Source organism: Podarcis filfolensis (assembly GCF_964270895.1).
Source record: "Podarcis filfolensis genome assembly, chromosome: 12".
Classification (NCBI taxonomy): Eukaryota; Metazoa; Chordata; class Lepidosauria; order Squamata; family Lacertidae; genus Podarcis; species Podarcis filfolensis.
The window spans coordinates 22,911,366-22,937,331 of NC_139614.1; the positions used below are offsets into that span (position 1 = coordinate 22,911,366).

The 25,966-nt window shown below is 40.6% G+C and overlaps 1 protein-coding gene and 1 long non-coding RNA gene across 3 annotated transcripts in view; both read left to right on the plus strand.

The window, feature by feature from the left end:
* SKAP2 (src kinase associated phosphoprotein 2) overlaps positions 1-24,221 on the plus strand; it is a 99,411-nt gene extending 75,190 nt beyond the window's left edge. Inside the window, exons 10-13 of one of the 2 annotated variants that reach the window (XM_083578830.1) lie at positions 1,541-1,624; positions 7,645-7,757; positions 19,982-20,083; positions 22,057-24,221. In XM_083578830.1, the coding sequence (XP_083434956.1) occupies positions 1,541-1,624; positions 7,645-7,757; positions 19,982-20,074 (290 nt within the window). In that variant the 3' untranslated portion in view covers positions 20,075-20,083; positions 22,057-24,221. Of the gene's footprint in view, positions 1-1,537; positions 1,625-7,644; positions 7,758-19,981; positions 20,084-22,056 lie in introns of both variants that reach the window. The other variant, XM_083578829.1, reaches the window with a different exon arrangement.
* Positions 9,190-19,127, plus strand: LOC310745895. The gene is made up of 2 exons (XR_014540437.1): positions 9,190-15,555; positions 16,000-19,127. It is a non-coding gene; the product is annotated as an uncharacterized lncRNA (long non-coding RNA).
* Positions 24,222-25,966: the final 1,745 nt, after the last annotated feature.

A 25,966-nucleotide genomic window follows, 5' to 3' on the forward strand; every position in this document is an offset into this window, starting at 1 on the left:
ACACTGCTCCTGGCATCCCAGGCTGAGGCTTATGCAAGAGCAGCCACAGTGTCCCCAGATTTTGTTGGACTACCACTTCCTTCTTCCTTGAGCATTGGCCATATTGGCTGTGGCTGAAGGGAGCTGGAGTCCATAACATCATCTGGGGACCACATTGGCCAACACCATCCTAAAGGTATGGTTGGCTCTTTCCTTATTGAGTTTCAGGCTTGGTGCAAAGATGCAGCCGGATGGGCAGGGTAGAAATAAATAAATAAATAAATAAATAAATAAATAAATAAATAAATACCGTATTTTTCGCTCTATAAGATGCACCAAACTGCAAGACGCACCTAGTTTTTGGAGGAGGAAAACAACAAGAAAAAAAATTCTGAATCTCAGAAGCCAGAACAGCAAGAGGGATCGCTGCGCAGTGAAAGCAGCAATCCCTCTTGCTGTTCTGGCTTCTGGGATAGCTGCGCAGCCTGCATTCGCTCCATAAGACGCACACACATTTCCCCTTACTTTTTAGGAGGGGAAAAGTGAGTCTTATAGAGCAAAAAATACGGTAAATAAATAAATAATATGGTAGGAATACTTGCTGCTTTGTTTTCTGAGTTCTAGGATTTCTGCTGTGGTTATGTTTAATCAATCGGGCTGTGTTAAATAGAATAAAATGCTTAAAATGGTGTGAATGTGGCCATAGTTTAGCAGCAGCTAAATTGCTTTGACAATGTATGAATCAGTGGCACTAAAAAGAGTAAATTAGTTTCAACCGCTTTTGCTTTGTTTTTTGTTTTCTTAGAGCCCATTAAGCTTTTAGGCTTTCCCTTTTGAAACGAAAGTGTTAGCTCTTGTTGACTTAATTGCATACTCTTTATGTGGTGAACCTTGTTGCATATGGTGATACCTTAGATTTTATCAGGGAGAACTGTGATTTTCAAGCCTGTCTCCTTGATGTGGGATAGGCCCTGCCATATAACAACTTCCTTCAGGGAGCACAATGGGGCCCGTGGCAGTGTGGGGAATTGAGAAGGGTCAGGAATGAGTGTCTGAATTGGTCCACTGAATTGGTTTCCCTCAGTGCAGAGGGTGCTATGTGAGCTCTGCTTCTGGTGGAAAAATGGCTTGGCACAGCACTGCCTTGATATGCTACTAGCTTTCACTGTATGAAGGCGAACTTAACAGCAATATGGTGGCGTTGTGAAAACGATCGCCTTGTGGGGAGCTTCATTACATCAAAAACCTGTGTCAGCGCTGGAACTAGAGAAGCCAACCTGTGATAATGACACTTCAAGCCTCCTTCTCTTCCCTTCGGAGGACAAGGATTGGATCTAAACACGAGTTATATTTCTAGTTCAAAACTGGGGTGTTTGTTTTTAAGAGGGACATCCAAGTGCTTGACCGTATTTCAACCCTGCTGTGTGTGCTGACTTTGTGGCCTCCTTGACAGGCAAAATTTACGCCGCCTCAGCCACACTCTGTATTTTCTAAACTGTCGTGGGCTATAATTCCTGTAGACTAACATGTTTGTTCAACGTATTGCTTGTGTCTGCAGAAGAAGAAGAAGAAGCACCGGCCAAAGTGCCAGTGAAGGCTGAAGAGTCAAGGAAACCGAGCCAAGAGAACCTTAGCAATCCTTCAGGTACTTTTTGGATTCCCAGTCTGTGTTTTGCCTCCATTGCTTTACGTTTACTTTCCGGTGTTTGCCTCTCGCCCATCCCAGCCCTCGGCGCAGATAAAAGCCTTGAAGTTTCTGAAAGTTTAACTGATTTCTTATGGCAGGAGAAAGGTGTGGGGGGTGGGTGGCGGAATCTGAATAGCACCATTTAGGATGCACGAAAATCGCTTGAGAAGGATTTATAAAGTAAGCCAATTTATACAAGGTATTCCTTCCTGAATTACTTTGTAATGACTCAATTAGCTTTCATTTCTTCACAAAGGAGATTTAGCTGCATAAATTAGCTTATCATCATTGAGGAAGTGTCACAGCTAAAGGACAGTTTATAGATACAACATGCAGTTCCTGTCAAACCTATAAGAATGTAATATAGACATCTGTGTATACTTTGTGCTTGAGCAGAACAGACTTCTGTCATTCAGAGACTAACAGGGGACAACAAGTTGCCCAGGGGACCAGCAATGTAGACGTCTCTGAAAAGGTCATCTTGACACAGGCTCTGACAATCGACCCACAGCTCTGTCTTCTTTGATAAAAATCAGATAAACTTAAGACCACTAATTGATCTGCAGCCTGTTTAAATGTTGGCCATGCATATCTTCATTGCATATGATTATACCACAGAAAGCAAATGAACTGGGCTAAGAAATGCCGGTGCTTGGTGACAGCAGAATGGAAAAGTGACGGCAGCATAAAAAAATCAGAAAAGGACATGAAGGGCCGTGAAGAATGGCCTCTCTCCGCTGTGCCTTGGCAACTTGCCCCGTGCAAATTAGCACTACACTTGGGAGAGCAGGGTGGGGACTGGACACAGCATATGAAGCCTTTGGGTTAGGAACAGCCTTCTTTGCCGCTCTTAAAAATCAACTCAACCTCTACTTTGGGAGCTCACTCTCTTGCCACTTTGAGCTCCGTGTTGTTTTTAACTTCGAAAACCAGAGCTTGTCCCTTATCGGGACAGTTCTTTACGCCCCAGACACCAGCTGAGCAAGTGGCTCAGGGTTGCAGCTGGGCCCTACAAAGGAATGAGCCCTAGGGTTATCTTTCTCGTCATATTTGCTCCACATCATTCTTCCACGGCTGTCACAGAAAGGGTGGACGAGGAGTGTGTTCAGGAAGCGTCTTGACTGTGCCCTTCCTCATATAGTGTGTGGAGAGGAAGCAGGCCTGATTTCCGGCCTCTCACAGGAAGCTATCTGAGCAGGTTGTTGTAGACAGTTTGGGTTTGGGTTTGCCGTGCACAGGAAACAAGGGGGTGAGTCATCAGATGTTGCTGTCAGAGTGGACCACTACAAAACAAGCATTAAAAAAATAATAATTCTCAGCGTAACCTTGGCAACAGGATCACGGAAGCTTTCCAGTAAATAGACACGTTCCCAAATTAATGCGATGTAGGCCAGCCCAGTTTCTCAGCCATTGTAAAGTGAGTGCCAGAATCTTTTCTAAAACTGTAGCCTCTCCTATGCATGTTTACTCATAAGGAAGTCGCAACATGTTCAACAGGGCTTACTCCCTGGTAAAGGTGCATCTTCAAGTTGGGCTGGGAAAGACTCCTCCCTGGAACCCTGCAGAGCCACTACCAATCAGGGTGGACGATATTGAGTTGTGTAGACAATATTGAGATGGATGGGCCCAATGGTCAGATGCCTGGACTCCTAGGGATTAGAGCCTTAGTAAACTTTGAACACAAATCAGTTTATTAATACAATGCCATCCCTTTCACATTAAGGCTGTGCTGGGAAACTGCCATACCACAATTGCCTCTTAACTTCTAGGCTCTGTATGCAATATTCAGGATGTTTGTTCAAATGAATCCTGATAAAGCTCCCAAGTTCTAAAGTTACAAGTTTGTTTCTAGAACCCACAAAGTTGAAGAATTTTAAAGGTGCTGGCATGTGTGGTAGGCCCAAACTTGAATGCAATCTATTCCTTGCAGCTGGATTATTTTGAAAACCTTTTAGGATTTCTTCTTTACATTTGGGTTTTATTGACGTGAACTATAGCGCTGGGAACAGTCCAAAGGAATTTGACAGTGGGGAAGGATGGGATTAACACATATTTGTTGCAACATGTGGCCAAATTACCTTTTCATTGTTCACATTAGAAAGCCTGCTGGATCAGATCAAAGCCTAATCCAGGATCTTGTTTCCCACAGTAGCTTCCAGCAACAGGGCATAAAAGTGATAGTCTTGAAATAGGTCTAGATAATGCTTCGCCCAAGTAATCTGTCCTGTAAGCATCAGTTCAACTTATTTTCCAAACACTAAAAGCTGTGGTTAATGTTAAGTTATTGTTTGATTAAGCAAGCTACCTTCATAAACCATGGTTTGAAGTTGGCTTGTTTTTAACAAACCATAGTTAAGATTAAGCAGCATTTGTCAGTTTCAGACAACACAACAAGCTAGGGTTAATCTAAATGGGTAGTGAACATCTTGTAGGCACAGCAGAGGAGCACGTGAAACCAGCATATGCCATGGTTCATTCTTTTCATGCTAAACTACAGTTTAGTGTCATGTCCAAGTGATGACTTTCTGTGTCCTAAACCTGCTGTTCATTTCATTTTCTGGCTTCAGGTTCTGCTCTAGTTATGAGAGAAGATGAAAAAGTCTTCTCCCCTCCCTCCTCACTATACATAATTTTATTAACCTCGGTCATGAACTCCCCTTGTCTTTTCCTCACCAACTACCCTCCACAATGCTTTTAGCTCTTCCTCACAAGTCTCTTTGTGCATATATGGGGGCAAACCATTTCCCCCCACTTGCTAAGTCTTTAAGGAGTTGAAACTTTAATCTTTCCAAAGTGATTGTAACTTACAAAGCATCCTCCGAGCTTTTAACTCCCACGTCAGAAATTGTACAATTGTCCCAGAGTGGCAGTTTCTGCAACAGCTGTGTCCTGACAGTCATGCAAATTCTATGCAAATGACGGCTATTGCACATAAATAATAGACAACGTAGTTCATGTTTCCAGCAGTCTCTGTGCTGAAAAAGTGACCTGCCCCCATCGTGAAATATTACTGTTTTTCTTTGTTAGCATGGTCTTAAATTTTTATGAGCGAACCTATAAATATAAGTACGTTTCATACAATATCCTTGAAATAAAGAACCATAATAATTATTCCCTGACGTGAAATTCATTTCAAGCAATGGTTCTAACACTTTAGTACGGCAGTGACCTCTGATCCTCTCTGGATGGTTAAACATGTAATGCTAGAAGTTTGTTTGTTATGTAGGGTCGTGAATTGGCAAAGAATATTTCGGCCTTACTACGGATCACATGACATGAACTTGTTCTAACCTTACTTAAGAATGTAAGATGTTTTTCACATTAAAACTCCCCCCACCTTCCAACAATAATATATACAGAGTTTTCTATTTGTATACCTATGTGGCTTGAACAACCAGGCATCATGTGTTGATCACAAGCAATTCCTTACTTGTGCTACAGTCCTCTCATGGACAAATGTGGCGTTTATTAGATAGGCATGCAGGAAAAAGTTGTTTCTTCACGTACCTTATTTTCATATCTAAGGTTGCAATCCTGTACACACTTCTCTGGGAGTAATTCTCACTGAACTCTGGCCCTCCTGAGTAGACATAGGTTTTGACTGTCAAATCCTGTTAACGTTGAGTCTGTAATCCAAATAACTGTACAGCAGCTTTGCCCGCTTGGTCTTCGGTTTTGGCACTGAATTCTAACTCTCTGTCAGAATTCAATTAACTGAGAGCAATTTTTTACATTCTTAGTAGGTAAATGCCTTGCAATCTCTGTACAGAAGGATACAATGTTGAAGATAAAAAAGATATTTTTTAAAAAAATAATCATTATTAAGCATTCGACGGCTGTATCCAAAATCACCTTAAATCATCATAAAGGGCAGAACAAATTTAAAATAATAAAAATTTCAAAATGATAAAGCCGCAGTTAATAATATTGTTACATTCATGGAGCCAAGTTTACATTTAGTTGGACTGGATGACCCTCAGGGTCCCTTCCAGTTCTGTGAGTCTATGATTCTGGATTCTGATTTCAGATAAGAACTAGTTGATATTGATCTTGATATCAAACCCCTCGTTCATTATCTATCAATACAGATATACCCTTGTCTGTATTGGTGTTCACCTTATTATAGTAGGATAGGATTCTCCCTTCTTAAAATATTTTAGCTTGAGCATTTTTAGTTACTGGTGTTGTTTAATCTTTTCTATGTTAATTTGTATGTACGCTTTTGCAAGCGTGCATTGCTGTGAGACATTTTGTGTAGAAAGCAACGGCATATTGTAGCAGCTCTAGAACCCTGTTGGGAATGATTAAATGCAAGATAATAAATGCGGGCGTTATCAAGCCCAACCACCTTATTTTTAAGACTCTTATTTTACGATTTTGGCGAGGCGGGGAATAGGAACTACATTCCACAAATCAGATTTCTCCCCCCCCTTCTACATTTATAAGCTATTAAAATATCCTAATGAAATATGATACAGGTATTTAACACAGAACAAGCAAATTGCTTATGGGGGTGGGGGGAGGAAAAAAGAAATGGCTAAAAATAAGTGGTGCATGCACAATCCCAGACTGCCGCCCTGAGTGCCCTCTAGCGTTTTACAACAGAAGTTAAGCCGGTTCTGTTTAGAATTCAGGCCACGTGATGAAAATGGAAATGCTGCCTCGAGTCGAATGCAGATCAGGGAAACATCTGCCTATGACTTTCCATGAGCTGAGCTGAATGTAGCATTGGAAGATATTATTATGACATCTTAATACTGGAGGGGATTAAATGTAGATCACCGTCATGATTAGAAAACCGAGCCGCTTTCTGAAATGCAGTGCGCAGCTTACATTTGGCAAGGCTTTTTTTACAGATGTGATAACCATTAATTATACACAATTGTATGTGGAGGGATATAAATAACGATTTTTGAGTTCTTGAAAGTGTTGCTGGATCGCTTTCGTGATTCTCAGTATGGCAGTTTTGTTGCATCTGTAACAAAATGAAGACAGCGTTCCCTTAATCCGATTAAATCTGGAGTGCTTATCTCTGAATTGAAAGATGGAGATTATTAGCACACTCGCATCTGTTGTGGGTCTTGTGTTCCCCGCTTGCCTCATTGGGGCTTCTTGCATTCTTGCTGTGTTAAACTCGGCCGATGCGCTTCTTACAGAATCGCAAACAGGAAATAGCTTCCTGTGTTCACAGAAGCTTCCCAAGTATTTCAACCGCATGGAATTTCTGTGCTCCAGTAAGTGCTTCTCTGTATGGCAAGCATATGACAAAGCATTTATTACTGTGTTATGGTGGCATTACAGAGCAAACAGTGCTAAAATAATCAATCAGTTAATGGTCTGTATGGCATTTTGAACGCAGCACATTCATTGTGCTTATGTTCTTAGAAGGATGAGTTTACGGCTGTGGTGTGTGTTGCATATTTAGCCGGAACTTAATGTCCTAAGCTGGTGCTGACACAAATATTTTTTTAAAATGCAACTTCAGCAAGGTTAGCTCTACCGACGTGACAATATTTCAGCTTTAGCCCTCAAAAAAGGGAGAAGTTTTCAGAGGGGAAGTTTGTCTTTTTCAGGAGAAAGACATGGAGAGCTGCAAAGTGCTTGGTTTGCCCTGTTGTCACAGGTTTTCTTAATGTCAGCAGCCATCTTATCCCTATTCTTTGGGAAAACACATAGCTGCTTGCGTGAAATAAAGTAGCAGATCTGTGATGTGCAACTCCATGGCAATAACTTGTTTTTTTAAAAAAAAAGATAAATAAATGTTTGACGACTGCAAGAAATAGAACTTGTTTTTCATCCTTGCTGTAGCACTTACGAGATGAGGGGGGTGGGTTTCCTACGACAAAAAAGAAAGTTGGAAAATGTTTCTCGGTCAATCTTTGGGTTTTTTTGAGCAGTGGTGTATTTGTAACCTTGATAACAAAACCCCAGATCACATATGCTGACAAATCTAATGTATTCACCTCTTCCTTCCCCAGGCAGTAAAAAAACCGATTATGCTAATTTCTATCAAGGTATGTGGGACTGTACCGGTGATGTTCCTGATGAGCTGACATTCAAACGTGGAGACGCTATCTACATTCTCAGCAAGGTACTGTATCCTACCGAGAATAGATAGGTACGAGGAGATAGCTGAAGTAAAGAAAAAAGAAAGAAAAAAGCGTGCAGCTTTCAATGGTGTCGGGAAATTGGCATTTCCTTTACATCCTTCACGTTCCGTCAGAAGTTCCTTGCCCATTAATTATTTTGTCAATGGAATGTAATCACATCTGAAGTGGTATTGTGCAACAGGAATTGTCTTTAAAGCATGTTTATCTCTGCTTCCCTCGGAGACAATGCACTTAATTGCAAGTAAAAGTTAGCTTTGTCAACTCCTGTGTGCGTACAAGTTACATCCTCTTCCTTGGCAGTTCTTGCATGTGCTGAACTCGGAATTTTTGGAATTGTTTTCATATCACAGTTTTTGGCCTCAGCAGTAACCAGCGGCTGTGTGTGTGTGTGTTTACAGATTCAGTTGTCTTTCACTACATTGCTTCCCCTCCCTCTCTTTTCTGTTAATCACTGTGCAAAAGTGCAATTTCCCCCCTGCATTTACTGAAGGAGGCAGAATTAACGTCAGTATGCATCAAACTAATATTTTGTTCTTACAACATTTAACTATTCTGGAAAGTAGATCACTGTAACAGCGCCTCTAAGTTGCAAACAGAACAGGACTTTATTTTTGAGCCGTGTACGGAATTATGCTGTTAGTCTCACTTAAGAGTCGTTCCCCCCCCCTCAATTCCTCCACAAATGAGCAGACTCCCTTTCCAGAAAATGTTCAGTTCTTGCTGTGCAGAAACTAGAGGAGCAGCCCTGACAATGAGCCACGGCTGTGGCCTGGACACCGGGCGATACTTTGAGCAATTGCTTCTTGAACCCCATCCTTGCTGTCTGTAGAGCTGGCAAGCCAATGTTCATGGCATACTCTTGCTAGGGTTGCCACCTCTTCCTGTATAATACAGGATTGTCCCGTACAGTGGTACCTCGGGTTATGTACTTAATTCGTTCTGGAGTTCCGTTTTTAACTTGAAACTGTTCTTAACCTGAAGCACCACTTTAGCTAATGGGGCCTCCCGCTGCCGCCGCGCCACCGGAGCACAATTTCTGTTCTCATCCTGAAGCAAAGTTCTTAACCTGAAGCACTATTTCTGGGTTAGTGGATTCTGTAACCTGAAGCGTATGTAACCTGAAGCATATGTAACCTGAGGTACCACTGTATTTCAATGTAAAACGTTGCATCCTGTATTGATACAGTTTTGTCTTGTATTTCAGGTCCTCTCTCTCTCTCTCTTTCTCTTTCTCTTTCTCTTTCTCTCTCCCACCCCAGGTTAGGGAACCTCTCCAAATGCATGTTTTTGAAAGGGAATGTGAAAGGTCATGTATTCAAGCTCTGGGTAGCCAAGCACAGACAGATTTACAAATTTGTGTGTGTGTGTGTGAGAGAGAGAGAGAGAGAGAGAGACAGACAGACAGACAGACAGACAGACAGACAGACAAATTCCAGAGGGGCCATTGTGATAGGCTGCAGTATATTGCAATGGATTGCTTTGAAGTCACTTCAGCACCAGATGGGGAAAAAAATTGCCTCCCAACTGCCCCGCCCTGTCCTGTCCTGTATTTTGCCAGAACAAAAGTGGCAACCCTACTATGCCTTTCCCACGCCTGTAACGTGCAAAGTATCTCTAATTAAATAGATGTGTTTCATTAGAACTAAGTGTACCTCTTCTGCTTTGTTATTGATGTAACAAAATAACTTAATAATAATGATTTACAATATCTCTGTTGCACAGCTGCCCTCAGAACACTATGAGAGTTAGGTCATCCTTATTCCCATTTTACAGATGGGGAACTAGTTCCTTCCCAGGCCCACCTGCTAAGTCTTTGGCGCGGCAGGAATTTAGCTCCCCAAAATCCAGACCCGGCATATCTAATCCACTCTCCTTGCTTTGTTAAATGCAGTAGCTAGCTTCCAGGTGTGTGGCCATGCTTTGCAATCCTCTCCATGCTTTTCTGGATGTAAGGCCCATTGTATTCCAACAGAGCTTATTCCCAAGAAAGGGTGCACAATTGCAGCCTTACACTTTTATTTTATAGCACTGTCTTACTGTACTTTTCTCTTAAGTATGTTAACTAACATGTTAAACAGCTACAGCTCTTTAAACATTCCTACAAGGAATTGCATCTTGATTTTCACCAGTCAAATTCGTGGTTCGTTTGACCCAGAACTGAAAGCATTCCACTTTGCAAAGAAACACAAGGTGGAGCAAACACGCCTTCTCTTTCCCTTCAATCCTATGTAGTATCTTGATTCATCTACCTACCTACCTACCTACCTACCTACCTACCTATGTATCATCTATCTATCATCTATCTATCTTCTACACCATGGGTAGGCAAACTAAGGCCCGGGGGCCAGATCCGGCCCAATCGCTTTCTAAATCCAGCCTGCGGACGGTCTGGGAATCAGTGTGTTTTTACTTGAGTAGAATGTGTCCTTTTATTTAAAATGCGTCTCTGGGTTATTTGTGGGGCCTGCCTGGTGTTTTTACATGAGTAGAATGTGTGCTTTTATTTAAAATGCGTCTCTGGGTTATTTGTAGGGCCTGCCTGGTGTTTTTATATGAGTAGAATGTGTGCTTTCATTTAAAATGCATCTCTGGGTTATTTGTAGGGCATAGGAATTTGTTCATTTCCCCCCCTCCAAAATATAGTCCGGCCCCCCACAAGGTCTGAGGGACAGTGGACCGGCCCCCTGCTGAAAAGGTTTACACCTTGGTTTTGATCAGTTATAGCTGCCCCCGATCTATGGAAGTTTTATGTTCAGAATTTGCCCCTCCAATTTTCCAAAGAAATTTGATGAAAATTCAACATGCTTTTGGCTGTTGACTGCAGCTATTTCAGCAAAGTGAGGTCTCTAGTCAGCATTGAATTCAGGGACTTTGGAAAGTAAAACACCAGGGAATAATCTGCCTGTATTGTTCAAGGTCTAACTGACTGTTACCAGCCAGACAAAGGGTTTGTTAAGAATATAAACACAGTAAAATATAATCCACAACCTCTTAAGCTGAAGGATTTGAACAAATGCTTCTTAACCCTCTAAATTGGTGCTTCAGTTTTATGGCACTTGGATGATTCTCTGGCAGTTTTTTGTTTTTTAAAGAAACTTTTTTTTGCACCATCTAGTGGTTGAACATGAGAGATGCAGGTGTTGGGAGACGCTAATGTCTGCAGTTCCAAAATGGTGTCATAAATTTCAACTTTGGCTTGATCTCAGCTATTGCTTATTACTTTCTGATCGTATATCAGCCCCCCTTGACATTAATCCTCAGGAAATCTTATTCTGCTGATAAGGAATTAAAGGTAAGTATTATATGTTGTGGGAAGAATGCAATGTGAGCTGAAAGATAAAGTACTTGTGAAGGCAGAAAGCATTTCAGCAGAGGAAATTTAAATAACAGCAAGGCCAGTTATGAAACGAGCAGAAACATACCTTTGGTGCTTCTGCCAGTAAGATCTTTGTGGGTGGGTGTCATTCCTAAAATATGATCAACAAAATTATTTTTCCTAACCATGTCTTGACAAATTCCTCCCTTCCCTAAAAGAAATATTTGGAAACAACTTCACTTTAAGTACGGAAACAGTAGGATCTTACGTAGGTTTTGAAACGGAGCGCACACTTCAACTTTTGACTCTTGTTTGTGCTTCTTGTTGCTCATATCTTATTGCAAACAGTGGCAACTGCAACAGGGCATAAGACTGGTCTTAAATGCTTTTTAGTAGTACAGAGGTTTCTCTTCTGTGTTTTCACATATATTTCCTGTATGTGTAAAGTTCGCAGGGTTATAGTCTCCTCCTTCCCCTATCATCTGTTTGATTTTAAACTTAATAGCAATATTATATAGGAGCATTCTGACTGCACGCAGGCTCCCATATGTTTCTGATCTCATGCCCAGTACCATAAAGTGTTGTGTTGTTAGTTAATACATTGTGTTTGCTTTATCCTGACTTTTATGCAAGAAAAAAGAAATCTTTAGGTGGTTTCCTACCTCCATAATGTAATTTGTTGTTTACAGTACTGAGGATTCTAACAAGGGGAAAGGATTAGTATTCACTTTTGAAATATTGTAACTAACTTTTTTTTTTTTTTAAAAAAAGGAATCTTTCTCCCCTACTTTTGGCTAAATTTTAAAACCAGTTTTAAAATAGGAATATAAATTACAATGTAGGTTTTGGGGGCCCTATAAAAGAACATTGTTTTAGGAATAAAAACTTTTCATTTAGAAAAAGATTGCTTAGTACCAGATCCTGTTGTTCTTTTCACAAGCTGCATGCTCCAAAATACCTTCAGCATGGACTGTTCAGCTTTAAACATAAACTTTTGACAGAAATGTGCAAGTCTTCATTTTGCTCCAAGCCTTTGTTAGGGACACTGTGGCCCACATTATGCAGTAAGGAGGGTGTGAGCTATCTTGCTATGAGATAATTTCATATTGTAGAACGGCATAATTTCATCTGCCAGGTGCAAATGATTATGTCGAGTATATAAGGAGTATATAAGGAGCAGGCCCCCTCCTTATTATTTTTATAACACAAATCTGGATTCAGGCAGAATATAGCCTTATTCTAGCCTTATAGGCAGATATTCTACAAACCCAGACTTACACACTCCTATTTTCAGAGCAATCAATAACATTTACTGGGATGATGTGTGCCGTAGTTCAGAGATTATTATTGCTGCTTATTTCCTGTTTCTAATTCAGCACATGTCCATATACCACAAGGCTAGCTATCCTTAAAAAATGAAGTATAGTCTCAGCTCTGCTTGAACATCTTTTTGGAGCTTTTGCTTATAAACGAAAAATATGCTCAACGTTGTCTTCCTGTTTTTAGTAGCAGAAGTATACAGTAATGGCCAAAGTAGTTTTAGGGAAAAACAAAACCCTTCTCTTAACCAGCAACTTTGTCCAGCAAGCAAACAGAAATCTATTAAAATAGTTTACAGTCTTCCACTTCCAGTTATATCAGAGCTAGAAATCCAGGTTTGTATTGTATAATAGCAGGCATAATGCCCATTATCCACTTACTCTGGAATATATCTGTAGGTTACGTATTTCATCAACTTTTTCCCCCGATATATACATAGATAATATTTGATATTTCTGTGCTATTGAACTGACTGCTGGTTTGAAACTTTGTTAAAAACAACTGTGTACAAATCACATGTTGCAGAAAGATACTTCTATAAACTGTAAAAAGATACTTCGAGTTGATCTTAATGTGTTGCTTTGCTAAATCCAATCTAGACTTGGGATGACTTTGTATCAAAATAGTTCAGCACAGAATCTAGTGCATGTCAGTGGACAGGGTTTCTCTTGGACCTGGTTTAAAACTTCAGTGCCACTCAGCCACGGAATGATTGAATTGTGTTGTTGCGATCTCTCTGTTTCCGCTGCTCTTAATAATAATAATATTAATATTAATAATAATAATAATAATAATAATAATAATAATAATAATAGAGCAACCAACTTTTCCGGGGCTCCTGTATGAGTTTGAATCATAGCTGTAAATCGCTTCAACCTCAAGCTTAGCCATTTAGATTCCATTCAAACTCACTGTGTCTGGTACGCTACTGTTTAGCAGCCCTCTGTACCACCAGAGATGCATGCTTAGAAGTAGAAAGCAAGTAGAAGAGTTTAAAGTAGAAAGTTTACAAAACAAGGAGAAGGGAAGACCAGAACCCCTGTTTTCTGGCATGGACTTCTCAAGTTTAGGAAGTTTTTGATGGGCGAGTTCATACTCGGGTGTTACAGGGTGTGAGAGGGTTGTATAATCAAAAGGCTTTTGATGAGCTCTTTGAGTCACAGCATCAAAGAGTTAGACAGTTTGAAAAGGCAATCTAAACCAATGCCTTGGCTGGAAGTCAGGGCTGTCCACCCAGCAGTTCTTTTCCCATGCATTTCAAACCACAGTATAGTTTGAATCACAAACTGAGTATATTAACTTAAGCTACTAGTGACTTCAGCAACTTAGTAACATAAAATGTCGTGTTCTGCATTTTGCTGTTGAGTTGCCTTATAAACACCCTCGCACCTGCCTGCAGAGAGAAGGTCCTGGAAATTCATATTACGAAGGCAAATGATGGGATTTTGTGCGTCCGCAACAAATTCTCCAAAGATGCTCAATTCATTTTATCTACTTGGGTAACCTTTGTAAGATCAGGGTCTCTGTTGCCTAGTGCGCATTTTATTTTTATGTTAAAGAGTTGCTACATAAATCTTCCTATAGTCATCCACGTGGACCATTTTTTTGGTGGTAATTGTAGAAAACCTGCAATTTCTATTATACTAAAAAAGCACATGCCATTTCTTTTTTAAAAAAGTTCTCAACTACTTTATCATTAGTGTTGCTTGTTTATTTAGTTCTGTTATATTAGCGAGATTCTGATTGTACTGAAGTTTGCGGCAAAATCCTACACAAAGTTAAGCCAACTAAAAACTCCCTTGTCACTTGCATCAGCCGTTTTTTCATTGGGCCGCAGCTGAGCAAGAGGAGGGAAGCAGGATCATCCTATTGGCTCTGCCCAAAGACCAGCAACTTTTGGCTCCTCCTCTTCTTTTGAACTGTTTCCATTCCAGGTAGAAGGTTGTACTTAAGATCCAGGGCCTAAATTTGCTTTCCTCCCAATCCTTCCCTTCTGTCTTCTGTCTAATGATAAGCAAGGGCTGACAGATTACTGATCTTTGTGAGCTGCTCTGGGAACCTTTTTTTGGGCTGAGCCGCAGGTGTAGAAATAAATTGATCTTTAAATAAACCAATAAATAGATGTCACTGAGATTTAAGAAGTTGTAACTGTGTTCTGACTCACAGCTATAATTTCAGGTAGCCAGATACTTGCATTAAGAGCTTCAGGAAGGATGGCTAATAGTTCCAGACGAAATTTGGGTGTATGGCTTATTTTGAAAACGTCACTGCTGGTTGTCCCTTTATAGTTTTCCTTCCACAAAATTTTAAAGTATTTTTTTCTGCCTTCTCTTCCTCCTTCCTCTTCTCCCGGCCATGCACACATTTGCCTTTAAGCCATTCATTATGTGGCTCTTTAATTTCTTCCGAGTGTTATTTTCATACAATAAAGCATTACAGTGCTCCTGGATCTTGATAGCATTTCTACAGAAAGAGAAAGAAGCTTTGTGTTCATAATTACCTAACATTGTCAGGAGCTGACTGCAGGCCTCTTCCTAGCGATAACAGAATAACCACATCATGTAGCTTTATAGCGCATGATTAATAGAAAATAATTACACATCCTACAAAGGAATGCAATATTTCTTATAAATTGACTGGAATGGTTTCCTGCAGATTAAAGGACTCTTCATTATTTTATCAGTCTCTCTGAAGTGGAGTCAATTGCCCAAGCTGGAGCTGGTGGGAAGAATACACACTCCACCTTCATATGCTGAGGAATACCAGATAGTAGGCTTATTCATACCTGAATAAGGTATAAATAAGCAGCTTACACAACAGGCTCTCGCGGTGATGTTTCCCCACAAATATTAAATAATTTGCTGATTGATGCTGTCGTTCACTGGCTGTAGGATAAAGACCGGCTTTTAAATTCGAGAGACCTCCCTGTAATTAACAGAGCGCTGCTGTTGGCAGTGTTGCAAGAATCTTTGCAATCTCCTGAATGAGATGGAGCTGTTCCATAGCATAAATTATTTTGTCTCCTAGCATTTAGTTATGAAGGAGTGGCTACATGGGTCTTACCTGCATTATGATATAATGCAATCAGTCATATTTTGCTGTTCGCTGAGTTGATGTACAAATAATAAATGGCTGAATCTGGAGTAGATTGTTTTTTTTATAAAAAAAAAGATATTTATTGAAGTTTTACAAAAACATAAGTTTACAAAATAAAAAAGGTCACATAAAAAGAAAAAGATACAAAAAAGAGAACATAGAAAAATACATGAAAAAGAAAAAAGAAGAATAAAAATACAAAAGACAAAAGACAAATAGCTAAAAAAGAATTAAAAACAAATCCGTTTTTTGTAACTTTGAACTCATTAGCTTATTTCCTTGGCCTCCTCACACCTCCCCTTTTTGTATTCCCATTTAAATAATCAAATCAGCAAATCCTTACCCTCTTTCGTTTATCTTAACTCTGTATCTTAACATATTATAACTCTATATTTTCATCCATTATCAATTCATTTTTGCATATTCTTATTAACTTTGTTGCTAATGCCACTTATTTTCAATCCAACATCATTTTAACATTCATAATGGAGTAGATTGAGCTGATCTCTGATTGTGCAACACAGCTTTGCTGGCTCGCCATCACTGCATTCCCTTGCCCGTGACAGACCCTCACAGGGGGATGTGTGGCACAGGGGAACAAGGTGGGGCTGTCTTGCACAAGCGTATGTGCTTTCCCACTTACGCAGGACCCCCAAGCCGTGAATCAAAATGCATGGCAGCTTGTTGGTTTTCAAGGAACCTAGAATATATGAATTGCCCTAATGCTTATATTTTCCCTGGAGGTGAATGTTAAGGCTTTTTTATTCCATATGTGCATGCTAGTTCAATAACTAGCATATATGACTCTCAGAGTAGCCCAAATCAATTACCTTTAGAGTCACTTGTAAGTAATGTATCTGTAACAGAGCTCTAAGAGCAGGATCAAATTGGTTTTTGTGTGCATATGAAAGTCAGAAGCACTCTTTTAAAAAAAGAGAGAGATGTAAATACATTAACCGGTTAGAAAGAGGTCTCTCTGCAATAACGACTCCAGCCGAAGGTTAAAATATGGCGTTCCCAATCAAGCGGGGCCTGTGTTTTCATTCCTACTTGCTTATACTACCAATGCTCTAATTGGGATTCATGTTGCTCGTGAGGCTCATACCAAGAATAGTAATGATAAAATAAAAGCATCTGGGTTGCAGGCTTCTGCCTCTTCCTGGGCTGATGTCTGCAGCCAATCCATAAATTAGCTTACTAGACTGTTACATCACCAACCACTTCATCTTCAAGTTTAGCTTCACGCAAGTGCATTAAACTGTATATTCCTAGCAGCTAGAAATTGTTTTCAAAAAGGAGGAGAAATTTGGTTTTAAATTTAATTTAATTGGATTCTTCTGAAGTAGCTTTCTCTCTGCCCGCCCACCGCAAAATACGTGTTATTTCCAAGTTATTTCCAAGTTCCTGAAATGTCTGCATGGGATATTTCCATTCTGTAATTTAGAATTAATTTAGAATTACGACTAATTCTGCCATTAGTCGTAAAAGCCTTTAATGATCACTTAACTAAAGCAGCCTTCCGCAAACCTCACGTTGTTTTGCTCCCTGCCCCATCTATGAACGATTTCTACGGCTAGTGTTCAGAAAGTGGTCCCCCCCCCCCGACTTTGCCTTCTTTCTCTTATTTTTTGGGAAAGCTTTCTTGGCACCATTCCCTCCCGCACAGGTGAGGGCTGGCACCGTGAGTGATTGCTCGCTCTTTAAGTCTGCAGGGACATGGATTGTATATTTAAGCAGCCTAATGTGGGATGAAACATGTGTTTATTGAACACACACACACAGCTGGAACATCTGAACCCCTGGTGAGGCGGCAAAGCTCCTCTTTGCCTTTAAGGGTTTTGGCCCCAGAACAATCGTTTTGAAACTGCAGCAGGAGAGTCGTTGGCCTGGTTGCTGTGTGCGCTGATGAACCAGCATCATTCACTCCAGTGGGCAAAGGGGAAATCCGACTTCTCCCTTGGGAATTCTCTTGTTCCCCTGAAGGTGCAGGGCTTCCAAAGCAGAGCCTGGGCATGCTTCTCGTTGTAGGTGCTCAGTTAAATTAACGTGCTTAGCGTATTTGTTTTTAACATCCAGGTGAAGTTAGGCGTAAAATAAAAGACTGCGTCCATCATGAAAACTCTGCCATCTTGTTTATGTTAGGGTATTACTGAGTGGGCTCACACACACACACAACCAACATACACTTACACATGTGTAAAACGCGTAAAACATCCTGTATAGCCACATCCTAGCCAGAATACATCTTTTTATCTGAGAGCAAAGGAAGATCCTGCTGGTTCAGGCCAATGGCCCATTTATTCCAACATGCTCTTCCCACAGTGGCCAACCAGATGGCCATAAGAAGCCCCAAAGCAGAATCCGAGCATTGGACTCGACCCACCGACCTGAGTAGCCATTAATAGCCTTGATTTCTTTGATTCTCTCCCCGCCCCATCTAAATTTTTCAGTTTACAAAGAGGCATCAGGACCATATCTTGACAGATTCAGACTTGACAAATCCTGCAGAAGAAGTTCCTCTGCTTTCACACTAAACAGTTAATGTCAAATTATAAATTAAGGAGAAGCCCTTTGAAAATGGAAAAAAAAGTGTGGCATATTTCAGGAAGCAAGGTGTAGTTTGGATTGTTTGAACAGCACAATCCAGGCTCATGGGTGGAAGTGACTGGGAGATGTGCATTTGTGAGAGATGGATGAGTTGGGGTGGGAAGTATATGGGCTTTGGGGATAATATATATGGCATGAGTGAACCAGATTGTTGAAGAAATCCCTGTAAGGGTTGGGTATAATTTCGATCCTTTTCATATAATCTGTAGAAAAGGACAGATAAAATTTGCATCGTATCTGATTGCATCCAATCAGAATGCCACCAGTGCTTAGATTCAGGTAGAAAACAGCTTGCTTTATTCTGCAGAAATTCTCTACATTTGCAACAGAAGGTTGACGCTCTCTCCTATATCAAAGTCTCTCTGTGTTTCTGCTTTCCTCGTCCCTCATGTGGTCACTGTCAGCCTGATTTTGGAATGAGCTCTCTGTTTTCATACTGCTGCCTGCTCCACGCAGCGTACGAAGGGGCAATTTCAGCAGCTGGAAGTTATTGAGCTGCTGTTAGGATTGATCTTAACAATATTTACCTCAGAGGGACAGAAATTAAATTTGGATCCCACAATGCTCTTACTTGGTATTGCTTTTGGAAAATATTATTTCCTTAAACTATCATATACTTGTTTTGTTCCAGATTTATCTCGCTACGCCTAAGCAAATTCCAAACCAAAATGCATTAGTCACCTGTCAGGCATATGAGAACTGTGATAAAATTTTCCGCATAAAGCAATGGTGAATTCTGAGAAGGGATAGAGGCTGTGTGAGGGGAGCATCGCCCCTCTACGTCAACTTAACTTGGCATATATGTGAACTTAACTAACCAAGGTTCTTTACGGCTCAAGGCTGCGTTACTGAATGGCTCCCAGCTGATCTCCATACCTTATTATAAAGTATTAGTTTTCAAATGTCAGCTGTTGATATGGTTTTGGATGAAAGAATGTAAAAAGAAGGCAGAGTAAGGCTCCCTGACTCTAGGGGAATTCACCCCATGAGCCTCATGACCCGTAATGCAAAAGAAGAAGAAGAAGAAGAAGAAGAAGAAGAAGAAGAAGAAGAAGAAGAAGAAGTAGTATACCAGTGATAATACCAAACCAAAGCACACAATGGCCCAGTTCACACAATACAGTAAACCACAGTTAATGATTTCCTGATCTTGCTCACTTTGCTGCTCCCCGTTTGAGTGTGGGAGACACAAACCATGATCTCTTGGCTAGTATTGTGTCCATCCAATCCTGGGTTTTTAGTATGTTTTGTTCAAACCACAGTTAGTAAGCCAAGAACAAACCTTCGCTCCAGATCGTGATGTGTTTGGCGTGAAATGATTTAGACGTAATGCTGAGCCAGAGATCGTTGGTTTATTTCTCCTTCAAACTAGCGGGGGGGAGGGGGGAAAGCAGGCAAAACCAGCAAGTTCAAGGGGAACCATTAACTGAGGAAAAGCCAAGTGGGTAACCAGGAATGAAATAAGGCCAATGAAGACTGCATGGTTTGGATATTACTGTTAAAAACAACAACTAGACGTATATACAAACTCTACAAAACAAGGCATTAGTACAATCACATTCTGTATTGCTCATTGAGTGAATTTTGGCTTGCTATAGGTAGTTAGTATTTCTCTCGTCTCTCTTTTTCGCTGTCTCTCTCTCTAGGACGTAGTAACAGATAGTCTTTAAAAATGTAATTTCCTGTTTTGCTTAACTGCATTTCAAGTGCTTCAGAAACACATACACACGCAATTCCTTAATGTTTTAATTTTCCATTCATGCTTTTGTAACTGTATATAAGGAGGAAACCTAAGGAGTCACATGCAAAAACTCTATTGCATTTATATCAGACTAAAGGTTAATATTGCATATTGTTTTCAATTAGGAGTACGGTAGATTTGGCTGGTGGGTAGGAGAAATGAAAGGAACCATTGGCTTGGTGCCTAGAGCCTACATAATGGAGATGTATGATATTTGAGAGGCCCGGGTAAGTACATTTTAATTCAATCTTCTGTAATGGCTTATATGTTCCTTGCTCTCTGTTTCATACAGATTTCTTTTCCAGGAATCTTCGCTGGAGTTCTGTTAATAAAGACTGCAGCAAATAAAACAAAATAAAAAATGGACCCGTAGTGTAGTTTTAAGTGAAATAAAATAAACTATTGTATAATGGGAGGAAATAAGTCTTCCACAATGCGTACCATCCTTCCCGGGTGACTCACCATATTTCAGCCTCAATTTTTTGAGGGTGCCTACAGATGTAATGTTGAAGCAAGAGTCACAATGGATTTTCTTTCTGCAGGGTGAGGCTCTTGCTGCCACGACATAAGTGGGATACAGACCAGTAAAATGAACACTTGATTCACTACCCAGTCTTGTCCTTCTCCTTATTTTCCACAGAGGTTCCCTTTTGAAACAGAGGAAGAAGCATCACCTGTAAATTTAGTGAACTTTAATTCTAATAATGGTAACCATAACGGTGATCATAATTCTATTCCCCACTTCTTCTCAAAGGAACTAGTGTTAATATTTTTATTCACACTAGTTGTAACAATATCATACCCAGGAGCACAAAACTGCTTCCAGGATGGGACAGGGGGGAAAGGGGGCTTTATGATATCAGGTGGTAGCTTAGATATTTTGGACTGCAACTATCTACTGCTGCAGGCCTGGCTGTGGGTGAAGAGAGTTGTAGTCCAAAATATCTGGAAGGCACCAGGGGTGCTGCTGCTGCTGCTACACAAAGCCCATCAAATGCTGTACACTTGTGGTTCTGCTTCAGACACTCGGAACTGCTTTTTCCTGAGCAAAACCAGCAGGCAGAAACCATTTGTTTGAACAAGTTGGTGAGGGTGCTCTCTCAGTTCAGCAAGATGTCTGCATACACCATGAAACTGTTTTAAGGCAAATTCTGAGCGTGATCCAGTCAAAGTGATTTTTAAAATTATTATTATTTTGCTTTAGGATTCCCATTATGGCAAGCTCTGTTAGCCACATTCCATATACACAACAGCCTGATGATGATGATACTGTCAGGGTGCTTGCATGTGTCCAAATGCCATATTATAAGAATGATCTTATATGAATGGGTTTCAGGCCATTCAGAGAACAGAAAGTGCTGCTTCCTAGGATTTCTTTACATCACCAGTAATGCTAACGCTGCCTGGGGGTCATGGCTTGCTTCAAATCGCAAATACCACTTGTCTGTGAATGTTTCTCCTCTTTATATTATTATCATCCCAAGGCAAAACAGCTCCCGATTATTCCTGGACTCTGCCGTTTTAAATTAATTCAGCTCTGGGTTTCACTCCGTGATACGGCAAATGCAGCCAATCAGATGGCCCCATGTAGGGAAGTTATTCTGCATTGGTGGGATAGTTGCCACAAGAGCTTTTATAGGGTGATTCCCAGCTTGCCATTGATGGCTACTGTTGGCCAAGCAATACAAGGGATGGACAGAATTTATGTTCCTAGAGGAAATAAGTAGAGCAAGGTGACCTAGCCCCCTTACCTTTCGTGTCTGACCTGATCTATGGTTTTTAGAAGTCTGTAATGGGCACAATCTGGGTAAAATTGGGGAAGGTGGGGCTTGTGAATTTTATTAAGGCCCTGCCCCCATCTTTTCTTCTAAATTCTGAATGCTGCAGATAAACGATGCAGAACAAACACAGCATTCTGTCTGCGTCTTCTTACCTTTAGTTTTTGTAGTCTAGATCGGTGGTGACTGATCATAGAAAAAAAGGCCCATGTCTGCCTGATTGGTTTGTGCTGTTTTGCGTGTGCTCATCCGCATCCATGGGGAAAACTAATTCACTGGTGTTAGGTGTAGAGTATTCAAGGATTGCCATTCATTTTGAAGTGGTGTGAGTATTTTCTTACACATTAACTGTGGGCTTCTTTCTTTCTTTCTTTCTTTCTTTCTTTCTTTCTTTCTTTCTTTCTTTCTTTCTTTCTGATTAGGTGGATTCTACAAATTACGGGAAGCCAGGCATAGAAGTATGCCAATGCAAATCTGCAGGTGCCTAGATTTTAGCAAGAGCATTAACCCTAATATATTGCACTTCTACATATTGATTCTAATGCTGTATTTTTATATTTAATGTTTATTGTGAGTGTTGATGTATAAGTTAAGCTAAACTTTTTTTAAAGAAAATCTCTGCTTATCGTAGGACTCAAATTATTTTGCATTGGAGTTATTTTTAAAAACTGTTGCGTTCAGTCATTTGTTATACTTTTGCAAAACGGGCATCACACACAGGATATGTATCCTGAGCAGCTGCAGCTGAAATGAATGTCAGGGAAATCTACAAGAGATTCTGGACTGTCTCACATTCATTTCAACACAAGTGACGCAGAAGACATCTCCAAAAATTAAGCTTCTACGTTTTATACACAGTAAAGAGTCTTGGATGTGAAATATTCCTCTGGTTTCTTTCTTTTTCCTAAATGACATTTTACTTTAGTGGTATTTTACATTTTAAATTACTTTCACATTCTTTTAAAATGCAAAAGTCGATGACACTGTGGTAGCAAATTATATATGATGTGAAATTATATCTATCTATCTATCTATCTATCTATCATCTGTATTTTGATTATCTATAATCTTTGATTATAGATGCTTTATGTTGCACTTTCTGTGATACATTCTTACATATCCTTGCAGCAGATTCAGTGCCTTTGTAGAGTTTTCAACAACAATCCCCACCAGCAACCCTGAATATTGTGAATCTTTGCTTTTCCTCTTTTTTTTGAAGGGGGGGAGATTACTGTCTTTTCTTCCTCTTTCTGGTTCTGTTGCCTTCACATTTCCTCGGTGAGTCCTATAGATGATCCGCAGAAAACCAGGATATGCGTAATAGAGGGATTGTGTAATGATGTACCAACATGTCACTGAGACATGTCATAAAGCCAACTGAGAGTGCGAGCCATGCTGGGGGGGGGGAGCAACCCCTGCGAAACCATGAAAAAGACGTGTGCGCTGTCGCTCCTGAACATGTTTGCAAAAAGTCCCCCCCTTCCGGAATCGTTCCAAAAAGAAGCAAAAAATGTTCCCACTAAAACGAATGGTCCTAACTGAGACCTAAACGTGACTAACTTGGTACGCTTTGCTGCACTCACATATGAGGGAGCAAGTCCCACAGTGAACTCAAAGGGGCTTACTTCTAAGTAAACATGCACTGTTTTTCTGGATCCAACTCTCTTGTTTGTGAGATTTTCCTCCCCGGGGGCTGGGTGGGGAGCATTCAAACATGTCTGCTTTACAAGCCAAAGCACTGTCTTCCAATCCAGTCCAAAGGACTAAAGGCTTCCTCAGGTTAGTGGAGGAGCTGGCTTAAATCCCCGAGAAGCAGTGCTAGTCAAACAAACCAGAAATTACATCAGTGCTGCTTAGCACTGATCTGAAGGGGGAGAAATAGGCTTCTCTGTATTGCCAATGTTTGCCAGTAGATGGCAGTAGACTTTCACAGCATATTGGGCTTCTGGGAAAACCCATCCCCCACCATCACGCTCAGATGAATCTTTTGCGACTTAAAATATTTGGAGGACTCCCTTCCCCTTTTCATGTAAATCCAGGAGAGGGAGTCCTTAGCCAGCTGATGAATGACAGATCTTCAAACAATTTTTCCTATTGATAGGAGAATATAGACAGCAGCAGTTTTATTATTTCCATAACCTCCCCCCCATGCAGTATAAAGTGATATATTTAGCAAACACACAAGCACATTGCAAATGAAGATATTTCAAAGGTATTGCATCCCCACCTTTTAAGTAGACATGCCTTGGAATAACCCTGCAAAATAAAAGGGGTGAAATGTTTGCTCTGAAATCTTGACAAATACCATAACCTTTTTAGGGGGGATGGGAGAATCCCCCATTAATGTGTCTCAAACAGAAGAAAACATTGCAATATATGCTAATTGCTTTGTTCTCATTGTTTACTTATATTTCCTTTGCGTTCCTTGGAATACTAAGAGAGCTGTTTTGTAAGTCATATTTTATGCAGCATTTTGCTTGATTATTTGCTCTGTACTGTGGGTTTGTACTCTGCCGCCATTAGATCTTACAATAATGTTCCACGCTGCAAATTTTTAAGGTTCAAATAAAGTTTAATTGTTTGCAAACTGTTATGATGCTAATAATTCAACAGCCTGCTGTGTTACTAATGAAATTACTTTGTTATGATTAATTTGGAAAATAGTGTGTTGATTGTAGTAATTAAACACAACAAGGTGAAGTAAATGATTCTAATGCCATCTGGCCTCCAAAGTGAATGAAGAAATGAAATGGAGCTGTCATCTGAATTTATTCAGAGGAGTAAGGGTAATACAAATGCCTTCAACTGCAGTGCCGCCGTGATGTAGCCATGCCACCTTATATAATGATTTCATATACACCGCCTGAAGTAATTCACTTGGTTGTGCGCTTACATGCTCCAGAGCCCCTCCGCTCTAAAGACTTCTTTGCCTCTCGTTTAATGGTATCTGCCTTTCGCATGGCCAGGGCTGTGAGAGCAGACATTGCCACGTTTGCACGCTAAAAACGAATTGCCACGGGGAACAATTCCACTGCTGTGTTCTACCGTGCGACAAAAACCTGTGCAGACATGACACCTGCTGTTAAACTCAGGGATTGGCAATAGTGGAGGTGCAAATCTTCTCCTCTGTGTTTCAGCCTTGACCCAATCTCCCTGTAAAAAGATGGTTAGTGATTATAGGTACCATACATTATAATCTCAGGAACAGGGCCCTGTTGTTAGTGACCGGTGAGGGAATGGCATGTTAAATGGTTCTCGTGTGAAATGAAATAGCTCAGTACTATGTACTAGTTCTCATATAATCCTGCACACACACTTGGAACACAGTGAGGCTTACTTGCAAGTAAACATGCTATATATATGTGGGGAAATGTGGGGATTTTTTTTTTTAAAGTGAAATATTTTCTTTTTCAGAAGGATTAGTGGAACACTTCTTGCAGCAGATTTAATAATAATAATACTGTTGCAGACAGTTCATTGTACTATAAATCTCTTTAAGATCCCAGATTCAAGTATAGATTAATGTTAGCGATGATAGAATTGCAGCTGCATTTGACTGGATTGTTAAACAAGCAACACTCTTGGATCGTGATTATGGAAAAGCACTTGCAACTTGCTGCGGCGCTGGGGAGGTGCTGGGTGCTTAAAGAGCTGTGGGCACGGGCCCATGACATGAATTTACATAACATTTGCATGTGCTAATATATGTGCCACTGACTCAGTTAAGATGTTGGGTGGGGGGTCTCATCAGCACTGCACCCGGCAGTGCATATAGCCACAAAAGCTTTTTAAGAAAATAGGGGAAAGGGACAGAGATCTGGGGCCTGACACAAAAGACCCGGGTATTTTGGTCCACTTTATGAGTATGCCTGGCATTTTGCTCCTTGGATTCTTCTTGCTGCTCACTTGTCTCAGATTCTCCTCATCTCCTGCATCAAGTGAAATAACACAGAGTTGAGGGACAAAATTACCTGTACAAAGAAGTTCAGAATCAGAAAATGCGGATCTTTCGGACACTAGTTCTGATTAGAGAAATAAACTGGAATTATGTGAATAACTTCAAGCACATACTGTTTACTGGGGTGAAATGGGATATAAATAAAACCAGTGGCTGAATTAGCCTATAGCTGCTGTGATAGTAAAGCTAAAGGGACCCCTGACCATTACGTCCAGTCATGACCGACTCTAGGGTTGCAGTGCTCATCTCACTTTATTGGCCGAGGGAGCCGGTGTACAGCTTCTGGGTCATGTGGCCAGCATGACTAAGCCGCTTCTGGCAAACCAGAGCAGCGCACGGAAACACTGTTTACCTTCCTGCCGGAGCGGTACCTG